General features: G+C 49.6%; 1 protein-coding gene across 4 annotated transcripts in view; it reads left to right on the top strand.

The window, feature by feature from the left end:
* The first annotated feature begins 5,081 nt into the window (after positions 1-5,081).
* SCN8A (sodium voltage-gated channel alpha subunit 8) overlaps positions 5,082-19,246 on the top strand; it is a 172,543-nt gene continuing 158,378 nt past the window's right edge. For all 4 annotated transcript variants that reach the window (XM_030884781.2, XM_030884780.2, XM_004711370.2 and 1 more), the window contains exon 1: positions 5,082-5,400. In XM_030884781.2, coding sequence (XP_030740641.1) covers positions 5,125-5,400 — 276 coding nt within the window. In that variant the 5' untranslated portion in view covers positions 5,082-5,124. The remainder of the gene's footprint in view (positions 5,401-19,246) is intronic.

The following is a 19,246-nucleotide window of genomic DNA, read 5'->3' as shown; positions in this document are numbered from 1 at the left end:
ATATATCCGTCCCAGTAGAATGGATGTATACATTGTGCTATATGCATACCACAGAAGGGAATACTGCACAGCAACGAAAGAATGTACTACTGCTACACAAACGCAAAGATGCATTTCATAAGCACAATGTTGAGCAAAAGAAGTCTTACCCCAAAGAGCATTTTCAATCCAAACCCACTGCCATTGAGTCAATTTTGACGTGTAGCAATCCTGTATAAGGTTTCTGAGACTACAGATCTTTGCAAGGAACAGACAGCCTCATCTTTCACCCATGGAGTGGCTGGTGGATTTGAAATGCTGATCATGAAGTCACTACCTCACCCACAGCCCAGTGTCTCACCCACAGCACTGCCAGAGCTCCTTAAAGAGCATCTGTGAGGTTCAAGAACTGGCAAAATGACTCTGTGGTAGTAGACATTGGCATAGCCTTTTGGCAGAGGTGGGGTTTTCATTGATTGGAAAGAAGCTCAAGACAGCCTTCTAGCGTACTGGAAATAAATCTATACAAAGAGGCTTCGGAGTCATGGATGACAGCGAATGCCCAAAATCTACTTGCAGAATCCCTATATGGATTAAGCCTCTGCTGAATTCCCTCTTTCCATACGCGGGGGATGTGAACAGTCTTGTCCTCTGAGTAGATTGAAAACCGGATTATTTCTAGTCTCCTGATCCAACCCATCCCCCCAAAAAACAAACTCATTGCCATAAGTTGATGCCAACTCAGTGTCCCTATAGGAGAGGGTAGACTGCCCCTGTGGGTTTATGAGACTGAAACTGTTTATGTCTTTCTCCTGATGAGGGGCTGGTGGTTTTGAACTGTTGGCCTTGCAGCTAGCAGCCCAATGAGTAACCACTATGCCACCAGGCCTGGGAGGGGCAATATCCCTCAGGTGGTTCCTGGGTGCCCCCTTGATATGCATCACCATACTGGGGTCACATGGCCATGAGCCATGCCCTGCCTGTCTCAGGGAATGCCCGGGGCCTTTCTCTTACATAATACACTTGCCCCAGTTATGGCCCCAATCCTGCTCCGGTAATCCCATTAGTAACTTTATTGATCTGCCAATAATGTTCACATGACTGTCTTCTTTGACCCCCTCTCATGTCCTTTGTAATGCTGTGTATCCCAGCAAACCCCTGGACACCATGGTGACCTTATGCCAATGGTCTCCCTTATCCAGGTGATATATCTCTGTAGTTGTCTTGTCTGTGTCCTATTTAAGACTTAATAACTATTCTCTTTATTAAAAATACTTCTATAAACCTAGATGGAGACTATGTCCAGAAATAATAGCTTTACATTGTATTATTTTTGTTGAATACATTTAGGTTTCTGTGATTTTTAAGCTCCTCACCTATCCCCCCACCCCACCCCCCAAAAAAAGGCTTCAAATTTTTCATGGACAAATGGAATTAAAGACAGTTTAATTTTTTCCACAAACTTTTTGAAGCTTCCCTTCCTATCTTCATTTGGATGGTGATGACACAGGTGTAGGCATATGAACAAAATAAGCTGTGCGCTTAGAGGTTGTCCACTGTATATCATACCTGAAAAACAAGACAAAAAATAGTCACTAGACCAGCTGTTCATTCAGAGAAGCAAATGTTTGAGAAATGTAAGGTAGGGGCTTGCCTGTCAGGCAACTAGCAGACACTTTGAGAGGAAAGCGGTGTTTGAGGGAGCTGGGTCTTGGGAGGTGTGCCTGTTGGACTGCTGAGGACCTGTCGAGCGGTCAGGAAGCCCAGACTGTTGAACACGGAGTGAGCCCTGGCTTGGGCGGTTGGGCTGCAATATGCAGGGCCAGCCATTCCGAAGCACCAGGCAGCACCGGGGGAGGCTGGGCTTTCTCCTCCAGAGTTTACAGCCTCAGAAGCCCACGGGGAGCCGGCTATGGGTCGAGTTTGACCCGATGGCAGCAAGTTTGGGTTTGGACACTGAGCCGGAGAAAAACTGGCAGGCAAACTGGATAAGGGCAGCAAAGGTGACCGAGCTTGCACCTGGGTGGCTGGGAAGAGCCAGGAAGAGGAATGTGTTTGGGAAGTGAGGAGGTGAGCACTCCTTGAGGTTGTTTGTCATGTTGAAGTGCTCACACATCCCCGTGAGACGGTTTGGGGCTCACAGCAGCCGAGCTAGCAACAGAATGTGCAAATCCTCCACTATTTTGAGTTGTGAGATTCCCTACCAGAAAGCATGTGACCAAGAAACGGAAGAATGGCAGCGTTAGGGGGAAAGGAGATGGGAGCTGTGCTTAGAACCAGGGCAGAGTGTTTTCAGTAAGCTGAAGGAAGAGAGGGTTGGAGATGACGGAGAAGCCGATAAGGGAAGAGTGAGCATGCGACGAGGGGAAACCGAGGGGCCTGGTCTTTGCTAGGGAGGAGGAAACAAGACCTGGAAAGCAAAGGTAGAGGTGGAGGGCTTTAGCCTGGGGCTGGCTTACCTGTGAAGAGCCCAGGTGCAAGCCATTAGAGCACAAGACTGTCCGCATCTTCTGCGACTGACTCTTGCCGTATCCTTTGTCCTCCAAGCAGGAACAAAGGGTGACCCAGCATTGGGAATGAATACAGATGTGGGACCCAAGGAGTCCCAGGTATCCCGACTCATTCTGGGTTCTAGAAATAATCTATTTTGTATGAAAGAAATATAAAAGTTTTAGACCCCATCCATGCCCCCATGGGAAAAAGGGAGGCAAGATATTCACACATTGTATCATTTGGCAATGATTACGTCCCAAACAAATGCTATGGGGTGTTTTGAACCCCAACTCTGTCAGTTTGGGCAAGCTGTTACTAGTTGTGTGCCCCTCAGTTTCCTCCTCTGTGTGTGGTTCTGAATTAGAACAAAGCCAGAAGCCAGTGTGGTGAATGTGAGTTAAGATCACGAGGAGCCATGGGAGTTCAGAAAGGGGAAGCTGCTGCAAAGCCTGGAGTTGCTGGGAGCTTTGTGGAGGAGTTAGGATTGGTTGGGGGTGGGTGGGAGGGGGGCAGGCCATTTAGGGATAGATAGAAGGAAAGAAATCAATGAGAGAAAAGATATTAAAGCTAGAGAAAACATGATGAACAAAGACATGGTTTCAGTAAAGCTCTGGCATTTCCATTTGATTTGCTTTGGTCCAGCTATTCCGCTTGGGGAGTAGCAGGGGCAGGGGAGGAGAGGCAGGTGAGTAACTGATGGTTGTTGAAAACAAGTACGAGTTGGGGAGTCGGCTCTTCAGTTTGGCAAGCGTCTGTGAGTTGGGCAAGTTTTCAGTCTTGTAAAAAAACAAAAAAATATTGCTGGCAAGTCCAGTTGAACTCCGAGGGCGGAGCAGCACTGCCCAGCAGGGTTTCCAAGGCTGTGTCAATGGAAGCAGACCGCCACACCTTTCTCCCGCTGAGCAACTCGTGGGTTCAAACCACTCATCTTTGGTTTAGCAATGGAGCACTTTGACCCACTGGGCCATGAGGGCTTTTGTCCCTCAGCTGTAAAATAGGCTAGATAAAATCGCTTGCATCTCTAAAAGTCTATACTTGGTGCATGAGAATGATTTTTAGACACCCCCCCCCCCCCCCCCCCCGCACCGCTCCCGCGTCAATAGAACAGAGGTTCGTGTGTGTGCAGTTTGAAGCTAATGGTCTCTATGCTGTGGTTCTGGCCTCCTGCTGCAGGCAGGTCTGTGAGCGGACCAGCCTGCATGTAGACCCATGCTCTTCGTGGCCCTAAGCCTAGATCGCTATCACTAAAGAAAGCTGGGGTCTCATCCGGTGGAATTACGTGAGTTACCCCAAGTTATTTAGCACTCCTTCCACTCCTGTTCTTGAGGAACCCCAGGTTTTGTGGCTGTAAGCCTGATGGTGGACCCTGGGGCCTAAGTAGAAGAGAAAGAACCATCTTTAGTCTTAAAAAAAAAATCCTCGATTGTCTTTGTAGAATAGGTGACGGATCTCTTTATTTCTATCCATTAATCATATTTTCCAGTTATGTTTCACCAAAGAACCCCCTCTCGTTCCTCCCACGGGGGAAAAGTTCCAATAAAACCGAGGGGGTCAGAGCACCACAGGCTGTGGTGAACTGCCAGGGAAGCCCTTCCTCCCGGCTCTCAGAGGAAGACACGCGGGCTTGGGTCCTTTGGCAGCAGTGACCAGACGCGGGGGCTTTTGACTTCAGGGGTTCCTCCGTTTGAAAGTGTGTATCTCCGGCGTATCTCCATGGCCATCCTGATACCGCACTTAGAAGCTGTGGACTCTCGCGTGGTGGTTCTTGGCTTTTTCTCTCTGGAAGGGAATTTGGGCTCTTTCCTGAGCTCTCCTTTCTCCGGCCTTCCCACTTGGTGTCACCTCCCTGCTGCGGCGTGCTCCAGGATGCCAGCACTCCGTTCGCTTTTGCCGGGCGCCAAGTGGTAGGCACTGAGACCGCGGTCTGCCCTCTACACAGTGGGGAAGTACCCTGTGTTTGTCCCTGGAAAAGGCTGGGCTTGTCGAAAGAGCCTCCTGAGCATTGAGCATTTACTCTTGACAGATTTTACACAATGTAGGGAATTGAGAAATAACTAGAAACAGGAGCGCCGAAGCAGACGGGACCGACTTTTATCTGCCTTTGTGCCTCCAGATTTCGGAAGGGTCTGTTCTGTTTTTAAAAACTGAACTTTGAGAAGGGTCACGTGACCCCGTGCCACCCTCGGGAGGAAGAGGGTCCCTTTGGGGAGTGGCATTGCAGGAGAAGGGGGCTTGAGCACAGCTTGGCCTTCAGGAGAGTTTAGAGTAGGCGCTCCTGGAGGAGACGGCACACGTCTCTGGTGTGTCTGCTTCCCAGCAGTGAGTTGTATCTAAGGAAGCGAGAAGTACCCACCATCCAGGAGACCCCACCCTTTGGTCTCACTCACTTCACCCCCTCCGTGGGGTGCGGGGGCCACAAACATCACCCGGTCCGTCAGTGGCACTGATTTTCTGAAGGGATAAAGCACCAGGGTGTGGAAGAAGCCGGCTTCCTGTGCTGCCGGGGCTGTGGATAAAGGTGGGGAGTGCTGTGGCTTGGCCTGGTCCCTTTTCCACGCGGTGATGGGTTAATGCTGTCCGTGTTGCTGTTTCTTCCAGAGCTGACCTGTCCTGGACGCAGCATAACTAACGAAGCTGCTGCAGGATGAGAAGATGGCAGCACGGCTGCTCGCACCACCAGGCCCTGATAGTTTCAAGCCTTTCACCCCCGAGTCGCTGGCAAACATCGAGAGGCGCATCGCCGAGAGCAAGCTCAAGAAACCACCGAAGGCCGATGGCAGCCACCGGGAAGATGACGAGGACAACAAGCCCAAGCCCAACAGTGACCTGGAAGCAGGGAAGAGTTTGCCTTTCATCTACGGGGACATCCCCCAAGGCCTGGTTGCCGTTCCCCTGGAGGACTTTGACCCATACTATTTGACGCAGAAAGTGAGTTGGAAGAGGAGAAGCCGCTTCAGAAAACCTCTCTCCTAACAGGCTCGGGGAAATGGGGAAGTACCCCGTGTTTCTTTGCCTAAGTTTGCATAAGGCCTTAAGCTTTCGTTTCAGCTCCGGTGTGGGGGGATTCTTTCTCCATTTAAACACGGCAGAGGGTCTCTTGTGGGTCTTGGCACATCTCAGCTCTGTTAATAAGATTTCCGCTGTTGGCTCCAGGCCAGGTCAGAAAGGGAGGCCATAAACGAAATGAGACCGTCTCATAGAGTCCAAGAAGGATGGCGTGGTCACATAGCCCTGTGAGATCTCTGACACCCCTCCCATCCCCGCACCCAGTCTGTCTGTGACTATAAAGATGATGTTCCTATGGCAACATCGTCAGAGCCCGGTACTGTAGATGAGTGGGGGGTTTGCACTCATCTCCGGTTGGTTCCCTTTGTGGCGTTAGGGTGTAGCCGCTGGGGAGAGGAATCTGATCCAGGAAACCATACTGGGGCAGTGAGGACAGACTCCTGGTCCGTGGCCGTATTGCCCACTTGTGTGGGTTGAGCCAGCACTGGCTCTCACCCCAGAACCAGTTCTGTTACGCTTGCAAGTAGAGAGCATGAGGGAAGGAACAGCCGCCCCACTGGGCCGAGGCGTTCATTTTGATGGCCCAACACAGATTGGACCGAAGCCCTGGGTGTTCTCCTCAGGATTGTCTCTTCATAACAAGGCAGCCCCGTCTCCCGGGTCCTCCGCCTGCTGAGTCATTAGCCCGGGAATATTATTAAAGATGGACACCAGACACCGCATTAGGGGGCTCCCTCAGTGAATAACGGTCATTTTAAGAATTACAGTGATAATGTTTCTCCAGATGCGGTGGGAGACGGCGTTGTGCATTTATATAGTTACAAACAGCAAGGCCCCCTTAACCAAGAGGCCTTTTATTTAGTCTTTCAATTTTGAGAGGGGGGTGGAATCAGCTTTTTGGGGGACTGTGGGGGACTTCATAATGGGTCAAAGTAAGCCCACAGCTCTCTTGCTGTGGCTGTCGTTAGTTGAGCAGAGCAGAAGCAGTGATGGTCCTCGCTGTGCAAAATGGCACGTTGCCCTGGGACTTCCGGTGCCGCTCAGAGCAGCGGGAGCAGTGGCTGCCACTGGAAAGCCAGTTAGATTACAAAATGCATTGTTTTGTAATAAAGAACAGTGGCTGGACCTGCAGAATCCTGATTCTGCCACAGTCCACACTGTTTATTATTGATTTGTTTATTATATTTGTGTTCAAACGATCTCTAATTACTAGTGGGGAAAGACAACCATGGATGAAAGGGGTGGGAGGAATGTTCAAAATTAGTTCATGACCTTTGGGAAGTCCCTTCATCTCTCTGGGCCTAAGTTTCCTCATCTAGACACTGGGCGGTTGGATAGGTGTGTTAGTCTAGGTACTTTGGAGAAACAAATCCACAGCAACTCATGTATAAAAGAGAGTTTTATGTAAAGAAAATGTGCATCATGAAAACATGCCAACCCAATGCTGCCCAAACCCACAAGTCCAACATTAACCCATTAACCCAACACCAGTCCACAAAGTCCTCCACCTCACAAAACAGAGGCAATGGTGCCGACTGCAGGAGGAAAGCTGAGTCAGTGAACGAACAAGCATCTCAGCACTAGCAGGGGTCTCCACACGGCTGCTCCAGCACCCAGGGCTGCTTCGGGATAGGTCCATGTGGCTTCTTCTTGGGGATGTCTTGTAGGAAGTCAATCTTGCAAGCTGAAGCAGGGAACTGCTAAGGCAGCTGCACCCTGGTGCAACCATCACAAAACAAGAGACCCGAGAACTAGAAAGGCGAGGCTTCACCACCCATTTATCCCTCCGCCTTTCAATTAGCCCCACATGTGATTATCAGCCAGGCTGGCACAATTAACTAACTCAATAGGCTTTCTAAGGACTTTATCATACAGAAAGTCTGCAGCTGAGTACTATTCATAAACTGCCATTGATACCCTTATTCACTCTTCCTTCCTAAAGCCTGTGGGATTTTCCACTGGCCTTTGCTAAGTCAGGGTGGTGGGTGAGGGAGGAGGTGAGGTTTAACTTTCTGGGTTAGTGACCAGGAGAACCTGGAATAGTGGGCCGTTTTTAGAAAAGGATCTCATTCATTGCTAGTTTTTGAAATATCCTCAGATGTATTTCCTTCCTCTCCCCTGCCCTTGTATCCATGATCTTACTAGAAGTCAAAAGAAATGATGAATTGCAGGGTTTAGGCCGTACCTATTGAGAGAAGTTTGCCAATAAGTTTTGCCAATTGGGGTAACTTTCCCACAAAGAACTTTCATAGCAGCAGCAGATACATAAACCCCTTTGGGTCGGCTGAATCCTCTGTGTTTGTTTCTACTATTTCTTTTTCCAACCCCAGTGCAGACTGAGTTTCAGTTTTTAAGACTTGGCAATCTGAAAAGTAGAGACCATCGCTGTTGGAGCCCCACTTCCTGCAGGGGCCATTTGCGCTGGTTCCTGACCGTAGGTAGCCTCAGCGGGTGGCGGCCTGGTGTGGATGTGAACTTGCAAGGTGGGTGGGTCTTCGAGGGTCTCGGTGTGACTCATTGGAAGGGCCGACCGCCTGCTGCTGACGGACCTCCAGCCTGAGATTGGCTTTTCATGACAGGAAGATCGACTTCAGCCTGAGACTTCCCCACCGGCATAGATGTGCCCTGGGAAGGGTGAGCTTCACGGTATTTCTGTTTTCATAATTTCTTTTAATCGTGAAATATCCGACCTTGCAGACTATACATGATCATTACAAAGCAGTCAAGCTACCACCTCTGTGAAGGGAAAACGTGGTGATCACTTCAGATGGGTTTCTTGTCCTTTTTAAAATAAGTTACGTTTTTAAGGTGATTAAATATAATATGCTTGCTAACGTTATGTGGACATCTTTGCTGGAATTACAAATACCTACTACTAAATAGGCCTTTGTAGGAACCTTGGTGGTGTAGTGGTTACGCATTGGGCTGTGAGCCACATGGCCGGCAGTTCAAGACCCCCAGCACTTCCAAGGGAGAAAGACTGGGCTTTCTACTCCCATGCACAGTTACAGTCTCAGAAACCGCCAGAGGCCGCTATGAGTCAGCACTGACTAGATGGCAGTGGGTTTGGTTTTTGGAGTAAGTAGGCCTCTGTGAGACTAAATTAGCAAGGCCCCACCTGTAAGGAAGCATACTAAGAATTAACCCACAAATCACAACATCAGAAGGGGAGGGATGCCTTTAAGAGGACGTCGCTTTGGGTTTGGGCTTAAGGGCTGTGTTTCCTCGGCAAACTAGGATCTCTTTGTTGCTAAAGGACACAGATTCCTAGATTCCGGGATTTTTGTTTTGTTGTGTTTTTTTCTCTCTCCCCAGTAGGTTTTATTTTATAAGTGATGAATCATCGTTGTTAACCCTTGTACCAACGTGTTTCTCATTTCTGCCCCTCTTTGTTTTAGGGGAGAGAGAACGAGTTCCCGATTAGTAAGGTTTTGTCCCAGTGTGGCTTTCAGAATCTCTAGGTGCCCAAGGCCTGGAAGCTGTGCCCCACGCTGCCCGGGGTGCCGGTGTCCCTGGGAGCTGGCAGGAGCTGCTCGATGTCCCCACAGTGTTGCCTGAGTTGTGTTCCACACTGCCTTTGTCCAGCTGGTCCCGCACACACCCTGGGTCACCCTCTCTCCGTTGCTGGTGGGCCTCCCACTGCTACAGCTTTAAATGTTCTTTAGCTCTTGATACTTTGCTCCAAAATCTACGTTTTTCTATCTTTCTTTCTTTTTGGGGGGTGGGGTGGGGTGCTGTACTTCTCGACTGTTTTGAGTAAATCATGATTTTTAAAGAAGGCTTAAATCTTTTTTCATTTAATTTCAAAAATAGGTAAGACAATGGTGTAGTCAAAAACTCGAAAGATAGGCAGTAAATAGTAGGCTCCCGTTTACCCACTAGCAGTAACCAAGAGACAGCCCGCCCTTGACTGAGACGATTTCCATCACAAGCTCTTTTAAGCAGCTACTAGCAACACCTGAGGAGCCCTGGGGATGGAGTGGTTACACACTGGGCTGATAACTGCAAGGTCAACAGTTCAAAACCACCAGCTGCTCAGAGAGAAACAATGGGGTTTTCTATTCCCGTAAAGAGTTACAGAACCAGAGACCCACATAGCCAGTTCCACTCTGCCCTATAAGGTCGCTATGGGTTGGCATCAATTCGAAGGCAGTGAATTTTTGAGTTGTGAACCACACCTGAGCTCACTGAAATAGCCCAAGTGGTTCACACCTGTTGCCCAAGGGTCACGTGAACTAGCAAAAACAAGTATGCATATTAAGGAGGCACCAGGGCTCCTTACCTTATTATAAGATAGTCCTGTAAACAAGCTTTTTAAAGTACAGTATTGATTGATTGATGTGGGGATATATATATGTGTGTGTGTGTGTGTATATGTATGTATGTATGTATGTATATATATATATATGTATATGTATATATATATATGCCCCAAATTCTATTTTGTCTTTTCATGTATACTGTTTCCTGCAAAGTGAGGATCTTAGAATCATAGATATTAGAATGTGGGGGTTTAAGACATCATCTAGCCCAGTCTCCTCACTTTACACATTTAGTAGGTGAGGTTTAGTATTTTGTTAGAAGCCAACACCCCGTTATTCGCCCGTGCCATCCAGTTCTCGGTGGCTAACCACACTTGTCTACAGCCATGCAATTGCACATGTGCTCTTGAGGCACTTGACTGCTCCCTGGATGTTACTTTGTAAAGAAGCTTCTCGCCTCCGCCTACACTCCAGCCTCGACCTGCCAGCACAACGGCATATGCACCTGCCTGGTCTAGTTCTAGCTGTAACCGCGCTGGGCTTCCATGTACTTATCCGTAATATATGCCAGCTAGGGGTGTGTGTGGTGTGGTGTGGTGTGGTGTGTGTGTGTGAGATGTACTGTGGGATCTATATAATATATGCTTTTGCTTGTCTGTCCCATACTGTGTTTTAGCTGTGGGACACCACTTTCTGTTTCCTGGGTGCCCCCTCTTTTCCTAGCCTCATCGCTTCCTCTTGAACTAGATGGCCCTTTGCTGTCACCCTGTGACATCCTGCTCATTCTGAGTCCCCTGCACCAGAGCTGATTCCTCCTCCTCCAGAGTGTCTGTCGGCACCGCGTGAGGTTCCCAGCCCTGCCTTTGGTAAAAAGTAGATTCAGGGTGAAGTCAGGTTAGACCTGGCAGGGCACCCTGCCACCAGCCACCTGTACAGCCTTCACTCTGCTTCAGTAGTGTTAGTGCTGTGAGCTTCCTCAAATGAAAGGCTCTAAGTGTTTCTTTCTTTCTTCCTCCCTCTCTCTCTCCTCATCATTCCCATGAGCTCCTGACAAAAAATCCTTGATGGATCTATTTCCATACTTTCTCCACAGGTGTGTGCGGCAGATACAGGCTGTGAAGGGAGGGCTTACGCTCATTAGGTGTGATTTGAAGCATTGCTAACGAGGTATTCCTTTGGCAAGATAAGCCTAGTTGCCGCCTTCCATTTTAAATATGCACCACATCTTTTTAGACTTTGATATATTTTGTCATTGTTGCATATGGGGGAAAACAACGACACATTTTGCAACAACATTAGAACCCAAGGCGGTGTGTGTGCCACTTAGTTTCTTCACCACATCCACTCTTGGTGAGCCAGTGGGGCGTGGGCCATCCTCGGGGCAGTGACGGATGATGGGCTCGTATGGGGTTTGTTTCCCCTCCCCCAGGATTCATAGCTGGACCAGAAGGACTTTAATGACAGAGTCCCCATCAGGGTCTTTCCTCACCTTCCCAAGAGGTGGGAAATCTTGCTTGTGATTCCACCCTGTCTGTTTCTAGGCAATGTTGTGGGTGTGAAACTGAACCACGCAGGGTCTCAGCTCCCCGCCTAGAAAGGGATGCTGGCTGACCTCAGGGAATCACTGTGAGGAGCGTTGATTGCTTGGCCACCTGGAGAGACTAAAACAACCTATTGCCCCAAACTGGTTTCATGTTTCTTCAGAGCAGGTAGCACCACCTAGCACGGGGTGGGCTCCGAAGGACAATGGAAACATTTTAAAGGCTATGATTCAGATAATGATGATTTCATTTGTTTGTGAAAATATGCATATGACTCTCAAATAACTGTTAGTCGTTGTGAGGGACAGAATGGGCGTTTCTGTCTCAAAAGTTTGCCGGCCCCTGACCTAACGTAGACGTAACCGATCATCTGTCTTCGTGTCCTCACTGGCCAGTGGGCCAGCGTCTGCCCTGTGTAAACACACGGTCAGTACTTGTTGAGTGAATTCTGCTGAGTTGGTGCTGGTCAAACCTTGGTATTCTCCAAGTGCTGTGACATGAAGGTGGCATTACGTGGTTGTTTTTCTAGTTAAAACATTTTTTTTCTCACCCATCCAAGTGGATCCAACTTCCTTTCCCAGTTAATGAGCCCTGTACGGGCTAAGGAAGTAGATCCGGCCATCATTTCCCCAGCATTTTAGCCACATTTTCACAGGGCCGGGTGATGATGGCCAGGTGTCCTGTCTCCTCACTTCTGACGACTCAGAATCTTAGAGGGGACCTTAAAGATCACTAGGTATAACAACCTCTACCCAATACTGGAATTAGTCTCTCTCTCTGTCTTTTTTTTTTTTTTTTTTTAATGCTCTCAAGTGTGCTTAGACAAAGGATATTAGACAAAGGATGTTAGCCCTTAGAATTAAGGGCTTCCGTCGTGATCGCCTTTCTGGCTCACCTTCTGGTGAGTTGTGTTGCCCTCCCTGAAGGAAATGAGATATGCTGATGTGGAATATATCAGGACACCAGCTTGGGTTGCCACGTGTAAGAGATGCTCAGTTTATCCAGTAGGTGCTGGATGAGTTTCTGCGCAGGACACCCTGCGTTCTCGAGAGCAGCCCTCGGTGGCTAGTGGGCTGCAGGCTGCCGCGGACCATCCTGTGACCGCTCTGCGGGAACAAGACGACGCTTCTGCTCCCATAAAGCTTTGCAATCCCGTCGCGTTGCTATGAGTCGGACTTGGCACCACGGCAGTGAGTTTGTGTTCGTGTGGGCTTTCTTGGCTGGAACAAGATGAATAAAAATCCATATTTACACTTGAGAAATGTATAATGTGGTAGCTATAGCGTGGTGGTACATTTGACAAGGAGGCGCAGCAGTTTCATGGTAGGAGTGGGATTTCAATAGACCTTGGGTTTGGGGAGCAAAGGGTGGGCTGCTGCATTCTCGAAAGGCTGGGGACCGAGGCCCGAGCCATTTGAGGCACACCTGAGTAACCTGGTTTGACAGGTGTGGAGAATGAAATGAGGAGCGGTGGGAAATCGTCCAGGAGAGGAGAGCTGGAGGCCACTCGCGGAGGCCTTAGAAAGTGAAGGCAGGAGCCAGGTCTGCCCTTGAAAAGCTGTGACGGGGCTGCCAGACGGTTTGGACTGGCGCAAGGGGAGGGGGTCAGAATGTAGCCATGACATATACTGAGCCGAGGGGAACGATCGGGGAGAGGCCGGCCAGTTTGTATTAAGGGCCCTACTGGCTCGGTGCAAGTAGGAATGGAGGGCAAACCGCTGACTGCAGGAGCACATTGAAGTGGGGCAGTGGTGAGCCTCCGCTGGGAAGTCCTAGCCTTGTGGACGTGTTTTTGAGAGGCGTCCAGCCTGGTGGGGCAAACAGTTAAACCTACCCAGCCGCTTGGCCGTCTCGGAAGCCCACAGGGCACAGTCTATCAGGCCCTGTGGGGTCCCTGTGGGTGGCATTGACCCAACGGCAGAGAGATTGGTTCTAGTTCGAGGCTCTGTGTGGGAGAAAGAGCTGTTCTGTAAAGACAACAGCCTCGAGACCCCTCGGAGGCAGGGCTCCGCGGCCCCTTGTGGCTGGGGATGGATTGAGAGAGACTGAGTGAAGGGCGGGGCTTAGCAGAGGTCTGCCCCCAAGCCACCCACCTGGAGACACCGCCTGAAGGCACAGAGGGGAAACGCCTGGACAGAGCTGGGGGAAGTGCCCACACTTTGTAGTGGGAGGAGAACCATGATGGAGGAGGTGAGGCCTAAGGTTTCAAAGCCCAAAGAAGAGAATCCTCAGGGTGAAGCGGGTGTCAGGTTTGGGTGAGCAGCTTGAGGAGTCAGGCTTGAGAACAAGCCTGCGATGTCCCTTAAGACGCATTTTTGGTGCGAGGTGGTCTGGGGCGTGGCAGGCATGTGCCGTTGCATCTGCTAGGGAAGTGTTGGCAAAGACTGAGTGCCATCAAGTGCTGCCCCTGTGAGTTTCTGAGGCTCTTTACAGGGAGGAAGAAATGGGTGAGGAAGTAGTGGATTTAGGCAGCGCAGAATACACATCGCAGATACGTTGGTGGGAAGGGATTGCGCCAGGGTGGTGGCTAGCTGGGGGAAACATTTAGATCATCGTTTGAAGCTGAAGAGAGATGTGAACACGTTTATAGGAAGAAGGGAAAGAGTCAGTTGGAGGTAGAAGAGAGTAAGCTCACGAAAAGAAGGAATAACTTTCAGACTAGTCTTAAACGAAGTGGGATGTGTTGGCTTCCAGAGCACGCATGGAGGGGAGTTGATCTCGTCCACTCAATGTGGCAGAGCGAAAGGGCCCAGTAGCCTTAGGAAGCTGGGAACGTTTAGAAATGACTGCAGGAGGATGTTGGTTTACTCCAAACCCTCTCCGTTTCCCTGCCATGTTGACCAGTCAACAGGAGAGGAGCAAGAGGTTGGCCGAGCAGCAGTGATAGAGCCTCAGTGGCACGGTGGGTTAAGTGCTTGGCTGTTAACCGCAGATTGGCAGTTCAAACCCACCAGCTGCTCCACAGGAGAAAGATGAAGCTGTCTGCTCCGGTAAAGATTTACAGTTTTGGAAACTCTGTGTAAGGTCACTATGAGTCAGAGTTGACTTGACGGCAGGTTGGGGTGTTTTACTTTGAATTGAAACCGTTGCCTTGAATGAGGCATTGCAGGCAGGAAGCCACTCCACACGGCAGGTCGATCCTAGCTTTGCCAGCGAGTCCTTTCTTTTCCTTGTGCTGATTGCACTGATGTCTGCCCTCTTGCTCTACCGCGTGCATCAGTCTAGCCTGCGCTCCTCTGCCCATTGTATGACTGCGTGGACTTGATGTGATCACTAACTTATTTCTGTCATCTTGTGCAAGTTTGTTCCCTGCTTCCTGAGTGTCAGAGAGTTGCTGGCTAGCACTGAAAGCCTTGAAAGAACTGGTCATTTTTCTTTCTACAAATCTTCTACAGTCATCTCGGATGTTGGTGCCTCCCGTTCACTCATTCGTTAACTACAGTTACAGAATTTTAAAATAGAATAAAATATTAACACTTTTATTTAAGAGAAGATAACTTCTCAAAGAAACCCTCCTTGGGGCTTTAAGAAGTCCATTTGTCAAGTTAGTATTTGCAGTGTAGTTCACTTCACCAAGAAAGAAACTCCTGAGACTTTACTAGATGTGGAAGACTCGTGCTGGAGAAATCCGGGTGAACCTTCAAACTGTGATGCAGGGCGGTGTGATACCTGCGGATGGAGGTAGAAAGACGCTTAGGGTGGGAAAAGTCTTAGACTGCAGCCCAGTTCCCAGAAAAGTTCAGGATGTGTTTGGTGGTGCCTCCCCTTTGGCTGGAGCAGGCCGGCCTTACACTCCTCCTGTGTTTAGTCCTGACAAGGAGCAGCCCACAGGAACTGGACCTCCGAGTTTACGAGGAGGAGGGTGGAGGGCTTGGGGCTTTAGTAGCTTGGTCCATTGGTTGATGAAGCTCCCTGTAGCAGGAGACCTGAGTCGTGCCTGTTCGTCTCTGCCCCCATATTTCGTATGGACCAGGGACTGGTGAGGTTGGGGTGCCCTCTGGTACAGATCATGAAGATCCTCAAACCCATTGTGATCCCCTGTATGTTACAGAGTACAGCTGCGGCCTACTATTTCCTTGACTCATTTATGGAGGCTGCTCCCCAGGCCTTTCCTCCACAGAGCTCCTGGGGGGCTGGGGGTTTAAGCTGCCAACCTTGAAGTTAGCCTCAGGTGGAACACTGCTCGCACGACTCAGCTTGGAAGACCCGGAAAACCCAAAGTTTCCTCAATATTTGGTGCTTGTGCAGGCTTTTCAGGTGCCCTGGCCAAGCAGTGGGTTACTTACTGCTTGAGCTGCTCCCGGAAAGGTCAGCGGTTGGGAAGTCACCGGCCCGTGCGGGAGAACGATGATGGCATCTGCTCTCAGAGAGATTTGCATTCTGGGACACCCCAGGGAGCAGGCCTACTCTGTCCCTCGGGGTCACTATGCAGCGGAATTGACTTGATGCTGTGGGCTTGACACGGGTCTTTAGCAAGTACTAGATTAGCGTCGTGTAAAAGCCCCAGGAAGCAGGCGTTTTGGATTGTTTCAGAGCCAGGACTGCCGTTCTGCTGACAGATTGTGTCAGTCTGGGATTTTTACACAGGCAGCAGGCCGACACATTTCCTCGCTGATGTGGACGGCAAGGCGCTTGCAGTTAAACCGAGCGAAAGAGAGTCCGTCAGGTCTGCTTCATCCCTGGTGGAAACACCAAGTCACGATTCCAAAGTTTTCAGCCCCGTTGTGTGGAAGAGACGCGCTAACGGCCTCGGCCATACAATTCCATAGATGGGAACTAGCTTCTGATGGTTTCTCCGGGATGTGGGTCATGAACCCTGATACTAACAAAGTTGATCTGCCAAAAGAAGGTACAGTGAACCCTCGTTTATCGCGGTTAATCGGTTCTAGACCCTACCGTGATAAATGAAATTCCGCGAAGTAAGATTCCTTATTTGTAAATCAAATATTTTCATAGTTAGAGCATAGAGGACATGAAAAAACACCCTTTAGTCACCATTACACTCGTATTACCCAATTTATTAAACAAAAAAGGGAAAATACAGTAAAACATTTTGGACATTACAATTATCACTTATTATTATATTATTTATGGCATCTAGTTTACAGTAGTACATATTTCACATACAGTATTATTATACATAGTTCTTACAAATACTGTAATCAATAGCCTATGAAATGACTTAAGGGATGTACTCTACAGGTGGGTCGCCATCTTTTTCCTCTGAAGGAGCGGGTGTAGGCAGTGGGTGCTGTTACGCAAAAACCGCGATAGAGTGAAGCCGCGGAAGTCGAAGCGCGAAGTGGCGAGGGTTCACTGTATTTAATAATGACCACTTAGAAGTTGGGGGAGGTCTCCAATTATGACTATGACCTCCATCGGCACAAAATGAACCATGTTGAAAGCACCACGCCAGCCAAGGAGAGCAAGGCAGTGCCATTGGCATGAAGACACTGCTCTTGCTCCTCGTTTCTAGATTGGCATTAGAGCTGCGCACATGGTGCTTTACATAGAACCCCGCTTGACACGGCCATCGCGTCGGCCCTAACCCATCTTGACCTTGTGCACGACAGAAGGCCACCCTCTCATGTTTGGGCCCGTTGCTGCAGCCACTGGGTCAGTCCATCGGGACCAGGGCCTTCCTGTTTCTCGCTGCCCCTCCAGTGGACCAGGGATGATGTCCTTCTCCAGGGACTGCTCTCTCCTGATAGCGTGTCAGTCTGTCGTGCTGTCCATTACACGAGTTTTGCCAACTCTGACTCTGGCGCTGTGATTTCGGATCAAGCGCTGAAGATGCACTCTTATTCCTGACACTCGATCGTGTCTAGACTAGAGCATCACGTTTGAATAAAGGATTCATCCGGTTTCAGAGGACAAGGCGATGGGCAGTGTGGCCCGTCCATATTTTCAGGTCAGCCTCTCGTCCTGCCTCTTGGACTGTATCCCCTTCCCACCTCCTCTGGAACGTCACTTTCTCAGTTTCCCTCTGCTCACCGTGTTTCCAAACTCCCTCCCTACCCCCACGAGACAGACAGACACACACACACATGCATACTCACACACGCACACTCACACGCGTGCGCTCATGCTGGCTCCTCCTCAGACAGAAGGCACCCTCAGTTGGCCTCATATTCTGAAGTGCCAGTAAAACTTTCAGTGACTAGTCTTTTTAAAACAAATACTTTTATTGGGGGCTCTTACATCTCTTAGCACAATCCATACATTCCTCCAGTGTGTCAAGCACTTTTGCACATATGCCACCATCTTCATTTTCTTTTCCCACTTGATCCCCTGATATCAGCTCCCCATTTCTTCCCCCTCCCTCCCAGTGACTCATCTTTACTCACCTTCACCACCTGCATGTCTCTCACCCACTCCGCCACCCCTGCAGCCTGCTCTGCCCTCACTACTGGCAGTCTCAAGATAAAATACTCCAAGCCCTCAGACTGCCAAATTTCATTTTTCCAGTGCTTATCTGACTGAGCCGCTGTGACTGCCCCCTGATCCGTGCAGTGCTGTACTTCCCTGGCCTAATCCTCCTTGAAGCTCGGTGTGCTCTGCGCCTTCTCCCTTTCCTGGCTCTTCTTCCTCCACGTTGCCCTTCCATGCGGATGATCCCCCAGGTCAGTCCTCGGGCCTTGCTCCTCTCACTGGGGAGGGTTCTAGTCTCTCAGGGCCGAGACTTCCCAAACGAGCATCCTCAGCCTAGAACATTCCCTAAGTAGACATCTTTACATGGGTCTCCCAAAGTCAGTTCAAACGCAGTGTGTTTGAAATGGAACTCATTTTCTCCCTCCCTCAAACCTGCTTATCTTTTGCTCGTTTGTTTGCTAATTTATTTAGTGGTACCAGTCGGATTCCAAATATCATCCCCACATTTCCACAGTCACGGAGTTCTCCAACCTTAGGGAGAGCTCAGTAGACAGTGTAAGGTTTGCACCAGTACTAAGAAAGGGAGGCCCAGAAACATGAACATACTTGCTCAACGCCCTCAGCTCGGATGTGGTAGAGCCAGGCTTCCCGCCTGCCCAGGGGCAGGAGCATTTTAGCACTCCTGGGCTTTCCACCATGCCATGCTGTTGGCAGGGAAGGGGTTTTGTTCTGTTTCCACTGTCACTTTGAGATCTGATTCTACCCTTCCCCCGCCGCAGCAGTAAGATGCCATACGAATGTTGTCGTTCATTTGTTTTGTGCCCTCTGTTGGGCATGGTGTCCGCCTGACACAGAAAAGGGGAAACTTTTCAAACTTAAGTTAATGAAGGTTTGGGTGGATGTGGATGAGCTCAGTGGTGGAAAGGCAACCGCATACTTTGAGCTGGGCAGCTAGCAGACCTCAGATGTAGCTCCAGGTGAATTGATTTGAGCTGCGTCATTGCCTTATGTCTAAGAGAGTCATTCAGATAGTCAACAAACCTAAGAAGTGTCTACCTTGTGCCAAGTGGGCACGCTTATTTTTACTTGGCTTGTTGGGCTGAGAAAGTCACTGTGAATGGAAGATACAGGCCCTTCCTCCAAGGGCCTCAGTTCAGTGAGAGGCACTGATGTTTAAAAACAAACCAACATCTCCTGTGCTCACTGCCCCAGCAGAAGCCAGTACAGAGTGCTGTGAGGATGCACAGGAGGGAAGGATCATTGTGAGAGTTGGTTGGACTGTCTTCGGAGAGGAGGTGATCTTGAAGTGTGAAAACTCACTGCCCTCGAGTTTGTTCTGTCTCTTAGCACCCACTCCAGTGCCCCTCAGGCTCCTGCAGCGGTCACCCGGTGGAGGCCACGGGAAGAGTGGTTCGGCATGAAGGATGGTGCTTGCAAAGACAGAGCAACACGGAGAGGTTGGATTGCTTAAAATAATGGTTGCAAGGAGAGCCTAGGGCAGGCGTCCTCAAACTACAGCCCGTGGACCACATGCAGCCCGCCGAGGACATCTATCCGGCCCACTGGGTGTTTTTGCCCCATTTTGTTTTTCAC

This window comes from Echinops telfairi, unplaced genomic scaffold (genome assembly GCF_000313985.2).
Source record: "Echinops telfairi isolate 266 unplaced genomic scaffold, ASM31398v2 ScPeMD7_12;HRSCAF=54, whole genome shotgun sequence".
NCBI classification, from domain to species: domain Eukaryota; kingdom Metazoa; phylum Chordata; class Mammalia; order Afrosoricida; family Tenrecidae; genus Echinops; species Echinops telfairi.
This window is presented reverse-complemented; position numbering and strand designations above follow the sequence as displayed.